The sequence below is a fragment of the Pan paniscus genome, chromosome 6 (genome assembly GCF_029289425.2).
Source record: "Pan paniscus chromosome 6, NHGRI_mPanPan1-v2.0_pri, whole genome shotgun sequence".
NCBI lineage: Eukaryota > Metazoa > Chordata > Mammalia > Primates > Hominidae > Pan > Pan paniscus.
This window is the reverse complement of record NC_073255.2, coordinates 117,183,216-117,199,145: the sequence shown is the minus strand read 5'-3', so window position 1 is coordinate 117,199,145 and position 15,930 is coordinate 117,183,216. Positions and strand designations below refer to the sequence as shown.

The 15,930-nt window shown below is 44.8% G+C and overlaps 1 protein-coding gene across 1 annotated transcript in view; it reads right to left on the bottom strand.

Moving 5' to 3' along the window:
* ARPC1A (actin related protein 2/3 complex subunit 1A) overlaps window positions 1-15,379 on the bottom strand; it is a 40,170-nt gene extending 24,791 nt beyond the window's left edge. Inside the window, exons 1-3 of the mRNA XM_003815720.5 lie at window positions 15,238-15,379; window positions 7,825-7,917; window positions 2,972-3,076 (exon numbers count right to left, since the gene is read on the bottom strand). Coding sequence (XP_003815768.1) covers window positions 2,972-3,076; window positions 7,825-7,888 — 169 coding nt within the window. The 5' untranslated portion in view covers window positions 7,889-7,917; window positions 15,238-15,379. The remainder of the gene's footprint in view (window positions 1-2,971; window positions 3,077-7,824; window positions 7,918-15,237) is intronic.
* Between the last annotated feature and the right edge of the window lie 551 nt (window positions 15,380-15,930).

The following is a 15,930-nucleotide window of genomic DNA, read 5'->3' as shown; positions in this document are numbered from 1 at the left end:
GCAGTGGCGCCATCTCAGCTCACTGCAACCTCTGCCTCCCGGGTTCAAGCGATTCTCATGTCTCAGCCTCCCGAGTAGCTGGGATTACAGGTGCTTGCCACCACGCCTGGCTAATTTTTGTATTTTTAGTAGAGACAGGGTTTCACCATGTTGGCCAGGTTGGTCTCAAACTCCCGACCTCAGGTGATCCACCCACCTCAGCCTCCTAAAGTGTTGGGATTACAGGTGTGAGCCACCGCACCCGGCCTAAAATTCCAATTTAAAATATGAGTATTCTTATTCTTAGGCTATGAGGCCATTGGCAAAGGAACTTAAGAAAATAGGCCAAACCTAATAGAAATAAGGTTGTGGGAAAGGAACAGCAACAAAAATAGAAACGCTGTCTTTGGTGCTGCTTTGGAAATATACTCAGCTACTGGTGCTCAAGAGCATTATTTACAAATCACTGGTCAAAGCAAGGGTGGTCATGAGTTATTGCTGAAGAATGCAGGACAACTTCTGTAAAGGATGTAGAATAGCAAAACATGCTAAGTTCTCTCATTTGGGTAAGGATATCTCTAAGCTTATCAGTATTTTAGGTGATTAGAGGTAAAATTGCAGAGTCCAACTAAAAGAATAAAAAATCAGCCTGGGCGACATGGTGAAATCTATCTTTACAAAAAAATTAGCCGGGTGTGCTGGCGCACACCTTTAGTACCAGCTCCTGGGGAGGCTGAGATGGGAGGATCACTTGAGCCCAAGAGGTTGAGGCTGTAGTGAGCCATGATCCTTCTAGCCTGGGTGACTGGGCAACAGAGCAAGACCCTGTCTAAAAGAAAAAAAAGGGTCACACCTGTAATCCCAACACTTTGGGAGGCCAAGGCAGGCAGATCACTTGATGTCAGGAGCTCGAGACCAGCCTGTCCAATGTGGTGAAATCCCACATCTACTAAAAATACAAAAATTAGCTGGGCATTGTGGCAGGCACCTGTAATCCCAGCAACTCGGGAGGCTGAGGCGGGAGAATTGCTTGAACCTGGAAGGCAGAGGCTGCAGTCAGCCAAGACTGTACCACTCCATTCCAGCCTAGACGACAGAATGACACTCCATCTCAAAACAAACAAACAAACAAAAACAGAAAAAAGACAAAAACTCAATGAAAAAATGATCAGGATTTATGAACAGGACAGTCACAAGGAAGAAAAACTCTCATGGCTAATACACGTCTGAAAGTATCTCAACTTTTCCATGAATCAGGAAAATACAACTTACAGAAGCAATGGATGAACCTTTCATGCATTCTTCAGTCTTCCCATCTCAAGTATGTGGCGGGGTGTGGGAAAACGAGCACTCTCATACAGGACAGGTGGGAATGATGGCAATCTGATGAGGCCTGGCAACACTGCAGATATGCATACCCTGTGGTATTAACACATCTACCATCTACAAACATTCACACATACGTACAGAAATCAAGGGATGCCTATTCAGCACTTTCATGTAATATGGAAAAATTGAAACAACCTAAATGTTCTTCAGTGGAGGAAGGAGTAAATAAATGAGGTATAAAATGCTAAAGAGTGGTTAAAAGGAATAAACTTGATCTAGACAGCAACATAGATGGATCTCAGAAACAATCATGAATGCAAAAGCAGGCTGCCGGAGATGCATAGTATCATGCCATTTATGTAGCTTCAAAAAAATACTAGTCAATAGTCCTAAAGATTGTTTTCTCTTTTTTCTTTTTTTTGAGATGAGGGTCTTGCTGTGTCACCCAGGCTGGAGTGCAGTGGTGTGATCACAGCTCACTGCAGCCTTGATCTTGTCTCAAGTGGTCCTCCCACTTCAGCCTCACAAGTAGCTGGGACCACAGGTGCATGCCACCACACCGTGCTAATGGGGGGTCTCATTTTGTTGCCCAGGCTAGTCTTGGATTCCTGGGTTCAAGCGATCCTCCCGCCTCAGCCTCCCAAAGTGCTGGGATTACACGTGTAAGCCACTGTGCTTGGCCTAAGCTTGTTTATGAATATGTATGTATGTAAATGTATTAAAAAAGGACTGGAATGGTGTCATAGCAAATTATAGTCTGCCTTCCGGGGGAGAGGAATAGGACTGCTGGTGAGAGGTGACTTTACCATCATCAAGAATAATATTCCTTATTATTACATCCTTTTTCCTTAAGTTTCCTGATACAGGAAAAGAAATTACTTCCTGGCACAGGGAAAAAGTTGGTAATTCTGGTGGCGATTATCTGATATGGGTGTTTATTATATTACTTTGTTCTTTTCAATATTCTGGAAAGTCTTCCTTACCCTAAAAACACAAAGGAAACTTTTGGAAGACACTTGGAAATAGTTTGGCGCACGTTTTCGTGTTGTCTACATTTTCATGTTATCTAGCTTTCAATTTCACGTCTCATCTCCTAATTTTAGCTCTTTAGTCCTCAGGGTAGGTTCAGTGCTTTCCATAGCAACGGTAGAGTGCTGGGTACCAGCTGGGGCCACAAGAAGCACTTAACAACTGAGATCATTATAGTATTTTCTCTAAAATTTTAAGGAAATTCAGTAAGTGCTGCATGACTTTAAATATTACGGGCCGGGTGCGGTAGCTCACTCCTGTAATCCCAGCACATTGGGAGGCCGAGGCAGGCGGATCACGAGGTCAGGGGTTCGAGACCAGCTTGACCAACATGGTGAAACCTATCTCTACTAAAAATAAAAAAATTAGCCAGGCATAGTGGCGCGCGCCTGTAATCCCAGCTACTCAGGAAGCTGAGGCAGGAAAATTACTTGAACCCGGGAGGTGGAGGTTGCAGTGAGCCGAGATTGCGCCATTGCACTCCAGCCTGGGCGAAAGAGTGATACTCCTTCTCAAAAAAAAAAAAAAAAAAAAAAAAAAATTATGGCCACCTGGGTTTATTAGGCTCTTTATCTAAAAGGAAGAGTGCCTGATTTGGAAATATCACACTAAGCTCATGGCTATCTTCCTTTACCTGTGATGTGTCCATTGTGCTCCTTGAGTTCATGAGCTTTCACCCACTGGCTCCCGTTCTTCTTATAGATGTGCACTTCGTGATTATTGGGACTGAGGGCAATCTCTGGAGACACAAGTCAAACAACAGTTAACACCTGAACTTGCAATTGTCACCAAAAAGGGGACATGTCACAGTTGTTTTAAAAGCAGACTATAGTAAGGAGAAGAAAAACTTTTGAAAAAGTAGTTCCCAAATTCACCTCTGAATAATTCCATTTTTTTTTAACCTTTACTTGGACCCTGTATTTTATAATGCTTTACAGGAAAACTAAGATTAAAATTCATTTTCCCAGAGACACGTACAACTGTCAATTAATGATTCTAACCAGCGAAAAATAAACAATGTTAGTATACTTAGCTAAAATAACTTTAGATCAGGGTAAAAATGTTTGACAGTTTCATTCATCTGTGCAATATTATTAGAGCTAAATCTAAATTTCTGTTGGTCTTTTTGAAACACTGAAAATAGGTTATGGACTTCCATTACTGCTATCATGGACCCAGGCTGGAACCACTAGTTTATATTAAAAAAATTGATTCTGCTGATAAACTATATTGAAATTCTCCTTTACAATAAAGCCAATATAAATCACAATACTTTGTTTTCAAGAGTAATTTCCTGAACTAATCCAAAATATAATACACAAAATGGACTTTTTAAAAACTCATACAGGTTGAGCATCCCTAATCTGAAAAGCTGAAATCTGACATGCTCCCAAATCCAAAACTTTTTGAGTATCAACATGACACTCAAAAGGTCATGCTCAAACGCAATGCTCTCTGGAACATTTTGGATTTCAGATTTTCATTTTTTTCTTTTTTGAGATAGAGTTTTGCTCTCGTTGCCCAGGCTGGAGTGCAATGGCGCGATCTTGGTTTACTGCAACCTCCGCCTCCCAGGTTCAAGCGATTCTCCTGCCTTAGCCTCAGAAGTAGCTGGGATTACAGGCATGCGCCACCACGCCCAGCTAATTTTGTATTTTTAGTAGAGACAGGGTTTCTCCATGTTGGTCAGGCTGGTTTCAAACTCCCGACCTCAGGTAATCTGCCTGCCTTGGCCTCCCAAGGTGCTGGGATTACCAGCATGAGCCACCGGGCTCAGCTGGATTTCAAATTTTCAGTGCTCAAATCGTATATATTATGCAAATATCCCCCAAATCGTAAGTCCAGAAAATTCTGGTCCCAGGCATTTCAGATAAGGGATACTAGACCTGTATTCATGTATCTTTTTTTACCCCTTCCAGTTCATCTGTTGTTTTTTTTTTTATTGAATTTAATTTTTATTTTTAGTAGAGACAGGGTCTCACTATGTTGCCTAGGCTGGTCTTGAACTCCTGGCCTCAAGCAATTCTCCTGCCTTGGCCTCCCAAAGCACTAGGATTACAGGCATGAGCCACGATGCCCAGCCCCTCTTTCTTTTTATTGGTTTCTTAAAATTAAAATTAGGATCTATGGGCCAGGCGTGGTGGCTCACGCCTGTAATCCCAGCACTTTGGGAGGTTGAGGCAGGCAGATCACCTGTGATCAGGAGTTCAAGACCAGCCTGGCCAACACGGGGAAACCCCGTCTCTGCTAAAAATATAAAAATTAGCCAGGCCTGGTGGCACGCGCCTGTAGTCCCAGCTACTTGGGAGGCTGAGGCAGGAGAATCGCTTGATCGTAGGAGGCAGAGGCTGCATTTTGGGCTGAGATCACGTCACTGCACTCCAGCCTGGGTGACAGAGTGAGACCCTGTCTCAAAAAAAAAAAAAAAAAAAAAATTAAGACCTATGATCCAAACTTTAGGCCAGTCATTAATAGTCCCCACCTACACTCACTATCCTACCCTCCTTAGGAAAGCTACATCTATCTGCTTTACAGATAAAACTGTGGAACTAGGTAAATATCTAGCTATAAAATCCTAAGGACTTAAGAGTGCTTTCTGGTAAATAGTTATATATTTCTCTAACTTTCTCACATGTATATAGAGATTTCAAAAGCCAAGTCCAAATTTAAACCTGGAAAATGTTATAAATTTCAAATTACAATGTCACAAAAAATGTTGACTTAATATGCTGAATTTATCAAGTAGTTTAAATGAGGACAATGATAGCTTGCATCTGTATTAAAAATAATTGGAAATACTCCAAAAGCCTATTATTAGATGGGAAAGTGGAAACAGAAGATATAGGAAAGTTGGCTATGAAGCTCTGCGAGATGATCACAAAACACATGCTCTAAATTCACTGTCCTGCTAGGTTATACATTTTCAACTACCCAATACAGAGGCTTTTTTTCTTTCTTTTTTGAGACTGAGTCTCACTCTGTTGCCGAGGCTAGAGTGCGGTGGCACAATCTCGGCTCACTGCAAGCTCCGCCTCCCAGGTTCACGCCATTCTCCTGCCTCAGCCTCCCGAGTAACTGGGACTACAGGCGCTCGCCACCACACCCGGCTAATTTTTTGTATTTTTAATAGAGATGGAGTTTCACTGTGTTAGCCAGGATGGTCTTGATCTCCTGACCTCGTGATCTGCCTGCCTTGGCCTCCCAAAGTGCTGGGATTACAGGTATGAGCCACCACGCCCAGCCCTGAAATGCTTTAAAAAGATGGTGAATCTACAGATTCAAAGTAATCTGTCAAAATCTCAGCTGACGTCTTAAAAGAAATTAACAAACTGATCCTAAAATTCATATGGAAATGCAAGCGACACAATAACCAAAATAATCTTGAAAAGAACAAAGTTGGAACTTACACTTCTTGATTTCAAAACTTACCACCAAGCTATAGTAATCAAGACAGACTGGTCCTGAAATTAGGATAAACATAAAGAACAATGGAATAGAATTGAGAGTCCAGAAATAAACTCTCATCTTTACAGTCAGTTGATTTTCAAAAAAGGGGCCAAGGCAATAAAACAGAGAGGATAGTTTTCAACAAAAGGTGCAGGAAAAACTCGATTATCTTGGCCGGTGTGATGGCCCACTAAGTATATCCCAGCACTTCGGGAGGTCAAGGCAGGTGGATTGCTGGAGGCCAGGAGTTCGAGGCCAGTCTGGGTGACATAGTGCATCCCTGTCTCTACTGAAAATACAAAAATTAGCCAGGTGTGGGCCGGGCGCAGTGGCTTACACCTGTAATCCCAGCACTTTGGGAGGCCAAGGCAGGCAGATCACGAGGTCAGGAGATTGAGACCATCCTGGCTAACAGGTGAAACCCTGTCTCTACTAAAAATACAAAAAAAATTAGCCGAGCACGGTGGCTGGTGCCTGTAGTCCCAGCTACTCGGGAGGCTGAGGCAGGAGAATGGTGTGAACCCCGGAGGCGGAGCTTGCAGTGGGCCAGGATTGCGCCACTGCACTCCAGCCTGGGCGACAGAGCGAGACTGCGTCTCAAAAAAAAAAATATTAGCCAGGTGTGGTGGCGCATGCATGTAATCACAGCTTCTTGGGAGGCTCAGACATGATAATCACTTGAACCTGGGAGGCGGAGGTTGCAGTAAGCCGAGATTGCACCACTGCACTCCAGCTTGGATGACAGAGCAAGACTCTGTCTCAATAAATAAATGAATAAATAAACACAGAAAAAAAGAAGAAAAAAACGAAAACTGGATATCTACATACAAAAGGAACCCTATCTTACAGGATACACAAAAATTAACTCAAAATGGACCAAAGTCCTACATAAAAGGACTAAAGCTTTAAGACTCTTAGAAGGAAACACAGGCATAGGCACACATTGTTGTGATCCTGGATTATGCAATGGTTTCTTTGATACAACAGCAGAAGTACAAGCAACAAAAGAAAAATAAGCGAAATTGGACTTTTTCTCCCCAATCCTGCTCTTTCTGTATTTTTATTATTTAATTATTATTGTTATTATTTTTTTTTTTGAGAAAGAGAGTCTTGCCCTGTCACCCAGGCTGGAGTACAGTGGCACAATCTCAGATCACTGCAACCTCTGCCTCCCGGGTTCAAGCGATTTTCCTGCCACAGCCTCCTGAGTAGCTGGGATTACAGGCAGGTACCACCGCACCTGGTTAATTTTATTTATTTTTAGTAGAGATGGGGTTTCACCATGTTGGCCAGGCTGATCTCGAACTCCTGACCTCAAATGATCTGCCCACCTCGGTCTCCCAAAGTGCTGGGATTACAGACATGAGCCTCCATGCTCAGCCTTGTGACAAAGCGAGACTCTGTCTCAAAAAAAAAAAAATACATATATATGTGTGTGTGTGTGTGTGTGTGTACACACACACACAGTTTTTCTATTTTTTTTCGTAGAGACAGGGTTTCCCCATGTTGCTCAGGTTGGTCTTGAACTCTTGAGCTCAAGATATTTGCCTGCCTTGGCCTCCCAAAGTGCTGGGATTACAGGTAGGAGCCACTGCACCCAGCCTCATCTTGTTATATTATCTGTCACTTTGCTTGCTGAACTGTGCCTACTTCTAAGTGCATTCTCCATCCCTTTCTAGTTTGCTGGAGCTAGAAAACTAGAAACTCAAGCTGACTATGAATAACATAGTAAATACTAGTTAATAATGCTCTGAGTAGCTCAGGAGCAAACCACTTGTCTCTGAAACAGCTTATTCTAGGTCCTAGTGCTCTGACTAAATGTGAACTTGGTATATAACCTCTGCAAAGCCCTTCCTTCACTCTGGGCCTCAGTTTATCTATCTGTAAACCAAAGGACTGACTTAGTTCCCTTCTGAATGTATATAATAGATGTATGTTCTTTGCACATGTGATACTGAGATATGTGAGCCCTAAATGTGTCTAAAGATGAAATGTACCAAAGGTAACAAAATACAAAAGCAAAGTTAATAAAATACTTACGAGTACGATCCCTGTTCCAGGCATGACAGGTGATTGGCTCTAGTAAAAACTGATGCAGTGACATTATTCTTAGTGTTTTCAAAGGAGAGAAAGCTGCAATGAACAACAACAAAAAGCATTTTGTACAATAGGGAAAAGGCAAGTAACCAATGTTTAAGTTGCCTGAGGATCTTAAGATGTTCGGAAATAAATAAAACATTGTCCTCCCATTAAAAAATAATCTGGCCAGGCACGGTGGCTCACGCTTGTAATCCTAGCACTTTGGGAGGCCAAGGCAGGTGGATCACGAGGTCAGGAGTTCAAGACCAGCCTGGCCAACCTGGTGAAACCCAGTTTCTACTAAAAATACAAAAATTAGCTGGGCGTGGTGGCACACGCCTCTAGTTCCAGCTACTCGGGAGGCTGAGGCAGGAGAATTGCTTGCATCCAGGAGGCAGAGGTTGCAGTGAGCCAAGATCATGCCATTGCACTCCAGCCTGGGCGACAGAGCGAGACTCTGTCTCAAAAAAAAAAAAAAAAAAAAAAAAGGGCCGGGCATGGTGGTCACACCTCTAATCCCAGCACTTTCTTTGGGAGGCCAAGGCAGGCAGGTCACAAGGTCAGGCGATCCAGACCATCCTGGCTAACACGGTGAAACCCCATCTCTACTAAAAATACAAAAAATTAGCCGGGCGTGGTAGCGGGCGCCTGTAGTCCCAGCTACTTGGGAGGCCGAGACAGGAGAATGGCGAACCTGGGAGGTGGAGCTTGCAGTGAGCCGACATCGCGCCACTGCACTCCAGCCTGGGCGACACCGTGAGACTCTGTCTCAAAAAAAAAAAAAAAAAATCTATCTCATTGTCAAAACTTAACCATCTGAATAAATCTAGCATTGTAACAACTAATGTGGAATTTATTCTGTTCAGGGTCGTCAATGGACTCTTAAACCATGGGTACAGGATATTCCTAGTCTCAAATTATCATCCCACAGATTGCTTACTAACTACAAAGAGAAAAAGATGCCTTTACATTGAAGAAATCTGGCAATCACCACGTTATAAATAGTGGATCAATCTAACTGGATGGGCCTCCTGATGGCAGTCCACATGAAGTACACATCATCACTTATAAATAGTGACTTAACGTACCATCCAAACCAGAACACTTCTGAGAGCAAAAATAAATAATAATTATGCCAACACAACAGGTCACAGGGCTATCCTGGAGAAACCTGGGAATATGGTCAACCTACCAATGAAGTCTCTATGCCAAACATATTTACTCTAAATCCAATCAAGATTCAGATCTAATTTTCAGTTTACAAGAAATAAAGGGTAAAGGAACTAGTCAAGCAACACAAGGAGGAAATAAACAGTTAAAGCCAGGGTGTGTGCCATTCTATAGAACTGGCCTGGACCATTCCAAAAAGGCAATATGGAGGCAGGATGAGAACTGTTCTAGAGAGCTATGAAGACCAAATTTGATAAGTGAAAGTTGATTATAATATAATTTCTTTTTTTTGAGACAGAGTCTCACTCTGTTGCCCAGACTGGAGTACAGTGGCACCATCTCAGCTCACTGCAACCTCCACTTCCTGGACTCAGGTGATCCTCCTGCCTCAGCCTCCTGAGTAGCTGGGATTACAAGTGTGAACCACCAGGCCCAGCTAATTTTTGTATTTTTAGTAGAGATGGACTTTCACCATGTTGGCCAGGCTGGTCTTGAACACCTGGCCTCAAGTGACCCGCCCTCCTCAGCCTCCCAAAGTGCTGAGATTACAGGTGTGAGCCACCGTGCCTGGCCCATAATCCACATTTTAAAAAATGGGCAGAAAAGATGTATTTTGTATAACAGGGAAAATTACAATTTAAACTAGATATTACATATGGAATTATTTTCATTTTCTTAGGTGTGATAACGGTATTGCCATTAGATAGGAGAATGTCCTAGCTCTTAGGAGACAAAGATAATGATGAAGTGTTCAGGGATGAAGTATCATGATGTCTTCTGTAACTTCTTTTCTTTTTTTGGGTGGGGGGCAGGGGAGATAGGGTCTTGCTCTCTCGCCCAGGTTTGGAGGGCAGTGGTGCAATCTATGCTCACTGCAGCCTCCGTCTTCTGGCCTCAAGTGATCCTCCCACCTCAGCCTCCTGAGTAGCTGTGGCTACAAGCATGCACCACCAAGCCCAGGTAATTTTTGTAGAGATGGGGTTTCACCATGTTGCCCAGGCTGCTCTGACTGGGCTCAAGTGATCCACCTGCCTCAGCCTCCCAAAGTGCTGGGATTACAGGCATGAGTCACCGTGCCCAGCCACTGTAACTTATTTTCAATAGTTCAGGACAGAAAATATATAGAATGTGAATGTGGCAAAATGCTAACTGGTGAATCTAGGCAAAGAGTATGTAGGCGTTTGTGATAATACTTTTTAAACTTTTAATTGTAACTAAATGAAAAGCAGGAATCTGAAAAACATTAAATTAAAAATTCTCTATTTTATAGGTACCCAAATCTAGATACACTTGAAGAAGCAACCATTAACTGAAATGGGAACATTTTTCAAAAAGCAGCCAGCCTTCCTCTACCCCCAACTTTATCATTTCCAGGAGGCACCCTCACAATAAACTCAAGTTTCAACACACGTAAGTATGTGTCATGTTAACCTTGGGTGGAGGCTGAAATGTGAGATATGAATTCTGATGCAAGCAGGAAATGAATGGAAGGGCCACTAGAAGGTTGTAAAGTGAACAATGAAAGTTCAGCTGACAAAGCAGAAATCAGTCTCAGAAAGCAGAAGCAGCACCTCTGCTAATTGTAAAGGAACCCAGGCCAGGCATGGTGGCTCAAGCCTGTAATCCCAGCAGTTTGGGAGGCCGAGGTGGGCGGATCACCTGAGGTCGGGAGTTCGAGACCAGCCTGGCCAACATGGCGAAACCCTATCTCTACTAAAAATACAAAAATCAGACAGGCATGGTGGCAGGCACCTGTAATTCCAGCTACTCAGGAGGCTGAGGCACAAGAATCTCTTGAACATGGGAGGCGGAGGTTGCAGTGAGCCAAGATGGTGCCAGTGCACTGCAGCCTAGGTGACAGAGTGAGACTCTGTATCAAAACAAAACAAACAAACAAACAAAAAGGGGGGGGAACCCAAAGGTAAGTGCAACTTTAAATAAAAAACATCTGATACCTTGAACTGGCAGAGAAATGCTAGCATTTCATATTCTATTCTAAGAGTGAAGATAGTTAAGTCATTACTTTTTTCTTTTATACAGTCGAGAAAGCAAACTACAACTAACAAAGAAAAAGTTTAGGAATTGGCAATTTAAAAAAATTTTAAATGCATTCAAACGAGAATGTTTAATTTGTTTTTTTTTTTACAAGAACTTCCAGATGCTCACTGCATGCTTCTCTCTTTATCTCTGATATCAGATGCTCACTCCAAATTGTTCCATCACAACAGATTTTAGTAACAGCTACTCAAAATAACATGCTGTTATAACTCCTTAATTAAAAGCGCTTTAGTTCAAAAGCCACATTTGATAAGCTTATTTGTTAACTAAAAATAAAATCGGTCTGCAAATCAGAAATTTGATGTGAATATCTACGTGCCATAAAAGTACATGGTTCATGTCCAGTTGAAAAGTACAGCTGCAGACAAAAGGCTTTCTCATGTTCAACTCAGTGTTTTATAAGCAATGTAGCAAAGACTTCAAAAGAGGTGGCCATTTACACAACAGTGTAATTACTTCTAAAATTGCATTTCTAATTTTGCCATATCATTCAGGTTCCATATTTGGACATACACTTAAGACCTGTACTTCTTTTATAATCAGGTGGCTATTTTAAGTCTGCAGACCAAGACAACACTCATGTTTGTCAAATTTAGAATGCACCTAGCAAACACCGCTTGCATTCATGAAACCCAGTGAATGCAGAAGAAATTCCTAATAGCTTGAATTATGTACCAAGAAAGGGCACCTTCTGTCATAGGGTGATAATTATAATTTCTAAACTATGGTTAATGTTTAAGTGAAATCTGAAAAGCTTTGTCTTAATAGAGCTAGAGAGGGAGAAAAGGGGACAAATAAAAATGCCAGGAACTCCTCATCCCTTTTCTTTCTTTTCTTTCTTTTTTTTTTTGAGACGGAGTCTCGCTCTGTCGCCCAGGCTGGAGTACAGCGGCACGATCTCGGCTCACTGCAAACTCTGCCTCCCAAGTTCACGCCATTCTCCTGCCTCAGCCTCCCGAGTAGCTGGGACTACAGGGGCCCGCCACCACGCCCAGCCAATTTTTTTGTATTTTTAGTAGAGATGGGGTTTCACCGTGTTAGCCAGGATGGTCTCGATATCCTGACCTCGTGATCCGCCTGCCTCGGCCTCCCAAAGTGCTGGGATTACAGGCGTGAGCCACCGCGCCCTGCCCCTCATCCCTTTTCTTTTCCTCCCTCCCTCCCCCCTCATCCCTTTTCTCTCTCTCTGAGTTTTTTTCTCAGACAAGGTCTTGCTCTGTCACCCAGGCTGGACTGCAGTGGTGTGATCTCAGTTCACTGCAACCTCGGCTTCCCAGGGTCAAGCCATCCTCCCACTTTAGCCTCCTGAGTAGCTGGGACCACAGGCATGCATCACTATGCCCTGCTAATTTTTTAATTTTTTGTAAAGACAGGGGTCTCCCTATGTTGTCCAGGCTGGTCTCAAACTCCTGGGCTCAAGTGATCTGCCCACTTCAGCCTCCCAAAGTGTTAAGATTGCAAGCATGAGCCACCGTGCCCGGCCCCCACCCCTTTTCTTTATCTATCACTGAGTACAGAGTCATTCTGATGTATGGCTAGCCATGGGCTCTGAAGCCGAGGCTGGGTTTGAACCCTGGCTTTTGACACACACTAGCTATGAAACCCTGGGCAAGTCACTTGATATCTCTAAATCTCATTTTTTTCTTCTGTAAAGTGGATATACCACTGAGATCACAAGGAGAATTAAATGAGACATGTGAAAGCAAGTAGTACAGAGCCTAGCCTGAAATACATGCCAGCAGGTTCCCTTTCTCCCTTTGACCCAAGGCTTTTCTATTTTTTAAATGGAGTTTTGCTCTTGTTGCCTAGGCTGGAGTGAAATGGTGCGATCTCAGCTCACCGCAACCTCCGTCTCCCGGGTTCAAGCGATTCTCCAGCCTCAGCCTCCCGAGTAGCTGGGATTACAGGCACATGCCACCATGCCTGGCTAATTTTGTATTTTTAGTAGAGACGGGGTTTCTCCATGTTGGTCAGGCTGGTCTCAAACTCCTGACCTTGGTGATCCACCCACCTCAGCCTCTCAAAGTGTTGGGATTACAGGCGTGAGCCACTGCACCTGGCCAACCCAAGGCTTTTAAACCAACCATAGAACCCACCAGTTAGTTTCCTCTGAGCTTGGAAACGTTGACATATGCTATAAATTCTTGGCCCTACTCCTTTGGAGCTTGAAAATGCCCACACAAGTGGGCATTTCTGTCCCCTGTTTAGGGTCAGTTTTCAAGACCGTGATTCACCTAGTTCCTAATCACTCTCATTAGCCAATCTAGCAACATCAAGTACTCCAACAAGGTCACCACACCCTCCTCAACATTCAGACAGGCTCCAGTCCAGGCACCAGCCTCACCAGCAGACCATTTTAAACTTCTTTATATAGGATTTGTTTCAGCATTGGATGAGACAACTAGATCAAAGTATCACCACTCCGCGTCCAAAATAGGAGTTTTCCGAAATGGTCCCTTCCTTTAACTGTGATTAACAGATGAACTCCAGAAGATCTCTGAATACTTTGTGGGAGAAAATAGCCATATAAGCTGGGTGTGGTATCTCACACCCAAAATCCCAGCACTTTGGGAGGTCGAGGTGGGAGGATAGCTTGAGCTTAGGAGCTCCAGACCAGCTTGGGCCACATATGGAGACCCTGTCTTTACAAAAAATACAAAAAAAAAAAAATTAGCCAGGCGCAGTGGCTCATGCCTGTAGTCACAGCTACTCGGGAGGCTGAGGCAGGAGAATCGCTTGAACCCAGGAGGTAGAGGTTGCAGTGAGCCGAGATCACACCACTGCACTCCAGCCTGGGTGACAGAGTGAGACTCTATCTCCAAAAATAAGTAAATAAAAATAAATGAAAATTAGCCCAGTGTGGTGGCACATGCCTGTAGTCCCAGCTACTCAGGAGGCTGAGGTGGGAGGATGTTAAGCCCAGGAGGTCGAGGCTGCAGGAAAAAAAAAAAAAAAAAAAGGAAGACAACAACTACAGTTACCCACTCCCTAACAGGACAAAAACACCTTCCTGACTGATGCCCCTCCTCTGTTTTTAGATACCTGAAAACCCAGGCCCTATGTGAAAGCACAAGACTAGATAAAATTGAGGAGAGAGGGCAGAAGTAAGATAATCTCGGCAATTTAAGCTACGAGTTGACATAGACAGAAGGTTCCAAAGCTGCAGGAGAACAGATGGCTTTATAATCAAAGATTCTAAGCTATAACTGATTAAGTGCCTATCATGTTCCCAGCAGTGTTGTAAATACCGGGATGGGGCCAGAAACATAAATAAGGCTGACACCATTCTGGTCTTCAAGTCTGGAGGGTTGGTGTTTGGGGAGAGTGGAGGAGGTAGAAAAGGAAAGGAAGACGGATATGCATAGAATGCCCAGAAGCAGTAATAATAGTTAATATTTATTGATCACCTACTCTCGGCCAGGAACTATTCTAAGCAATTTATGCAAATAAGCTCACTTGATTCTTAGCAAAACGGTAAGAATCTTTTTATTGCAGATGAGGAAACAGGCGCAGAGAAGCATCTTCCCAGGATCACTCAACAAAGTGGTGGTGTCAGGACTGGCATAAAAGATTCCACTAAATGAATAAGAGCGCCGAGAAGGGTGCAATTTTGACTTGGGGGAAGGCGGTACTCATGCAGGGAAATCTTAAAAGAACTCGGGAGAAGGTTTTTCTCGAGATCGAGAAGGTTCCCCAATAACCGAAGGATTGAGGGCTGCCCTAGAGAGCAGGCAAACATCCTATGGGCGCCTACTGTATGCAGGGATCTACTCTAGACACTAAAGAGATGAATAGTCCCGCGGGTCGCTCGATTACGGGAGATCCTCCTACTTGACACAATTTTAGAGACGGTGACAAATGCCCCCAGCAGAGGTGCAAGTAGGACCCTGGGGGCGCAGAAGGGGCCGTTAATTCGGGCATCGGAGGCGGCTAGGAGCTCGAACATCCTGAGAAAAGCTGCAGGGGATCCACGGAGAAAGGGGATCCCCGCCCCCTCAGGAGGCCCCGGCAGGGAGACCCGGCCGCGCCTCAGCCTCGGGGCCCCGCGGCCTAAGCCCCCGTCTCACTGCCCCCGCGGCAAGTCCGGCGCCAGGCCTGGACAAGAGAGGCCGACAGGGTGAGACGCTCGCCCCTGCTGGCCGTTACCTGGGATCGGGGGAGTCCGGACGGGCTCGGAGCGGAGGATTCGCGGACTCTGGGCAGTCGACGCGAACAGGCTCCGGCGGGCGCGGGCGGAGGACGGAAGCCCAGAGGGAGCGGCTGACAGATCACGGAAGTGGACACGGCGCCTGCGCGTTGCGGCCGCGCGGACGGTCGGCTCATGCGCACAGCTCGGGCGCGCAGTCCGGGGTTAGGCAGGCTGCAGTGGAGGAGGGTACGCTATTCCATCGGCGTGGTACTGTCGGCGGCCCTTCAGAGGAGATGCTGCCCCACGGAACGCCTGGCAAGTGCTGGCGAAGCGGCATGGGCGTCCCACTCCGTTCCTCAACCAATTTCCTCACAATCGCGAGCCGAAGTGTGGCGCTTTGGCAGTTTCGCAAGGTCTTTTGTCAGGAGATGAGTGACTGAGGATTGGGGGTCTTTGGAGCTCTTGGACCTGAAGAACGATTAAGTTTTTCTCCCTTCAGAGAGCCAAGGTCAGAGCCAGTCTACCTCAGCGCTGCTCCCTGCAGGGAGCCTCCGCCCCCGCCGTGCTCCCTCTGTGGAAAGCCCCTGAAGCCCCCCAGGAACTTTCTCGACCCTTCCTGGGGCAGAATCCCCTGCTCCCAAGCAGTTCCCTGCTCCCAAGATGGCGCCGCAGGGAAAAAAGGGTTGGGGGAACTTGGCAAGGCCCCCAAT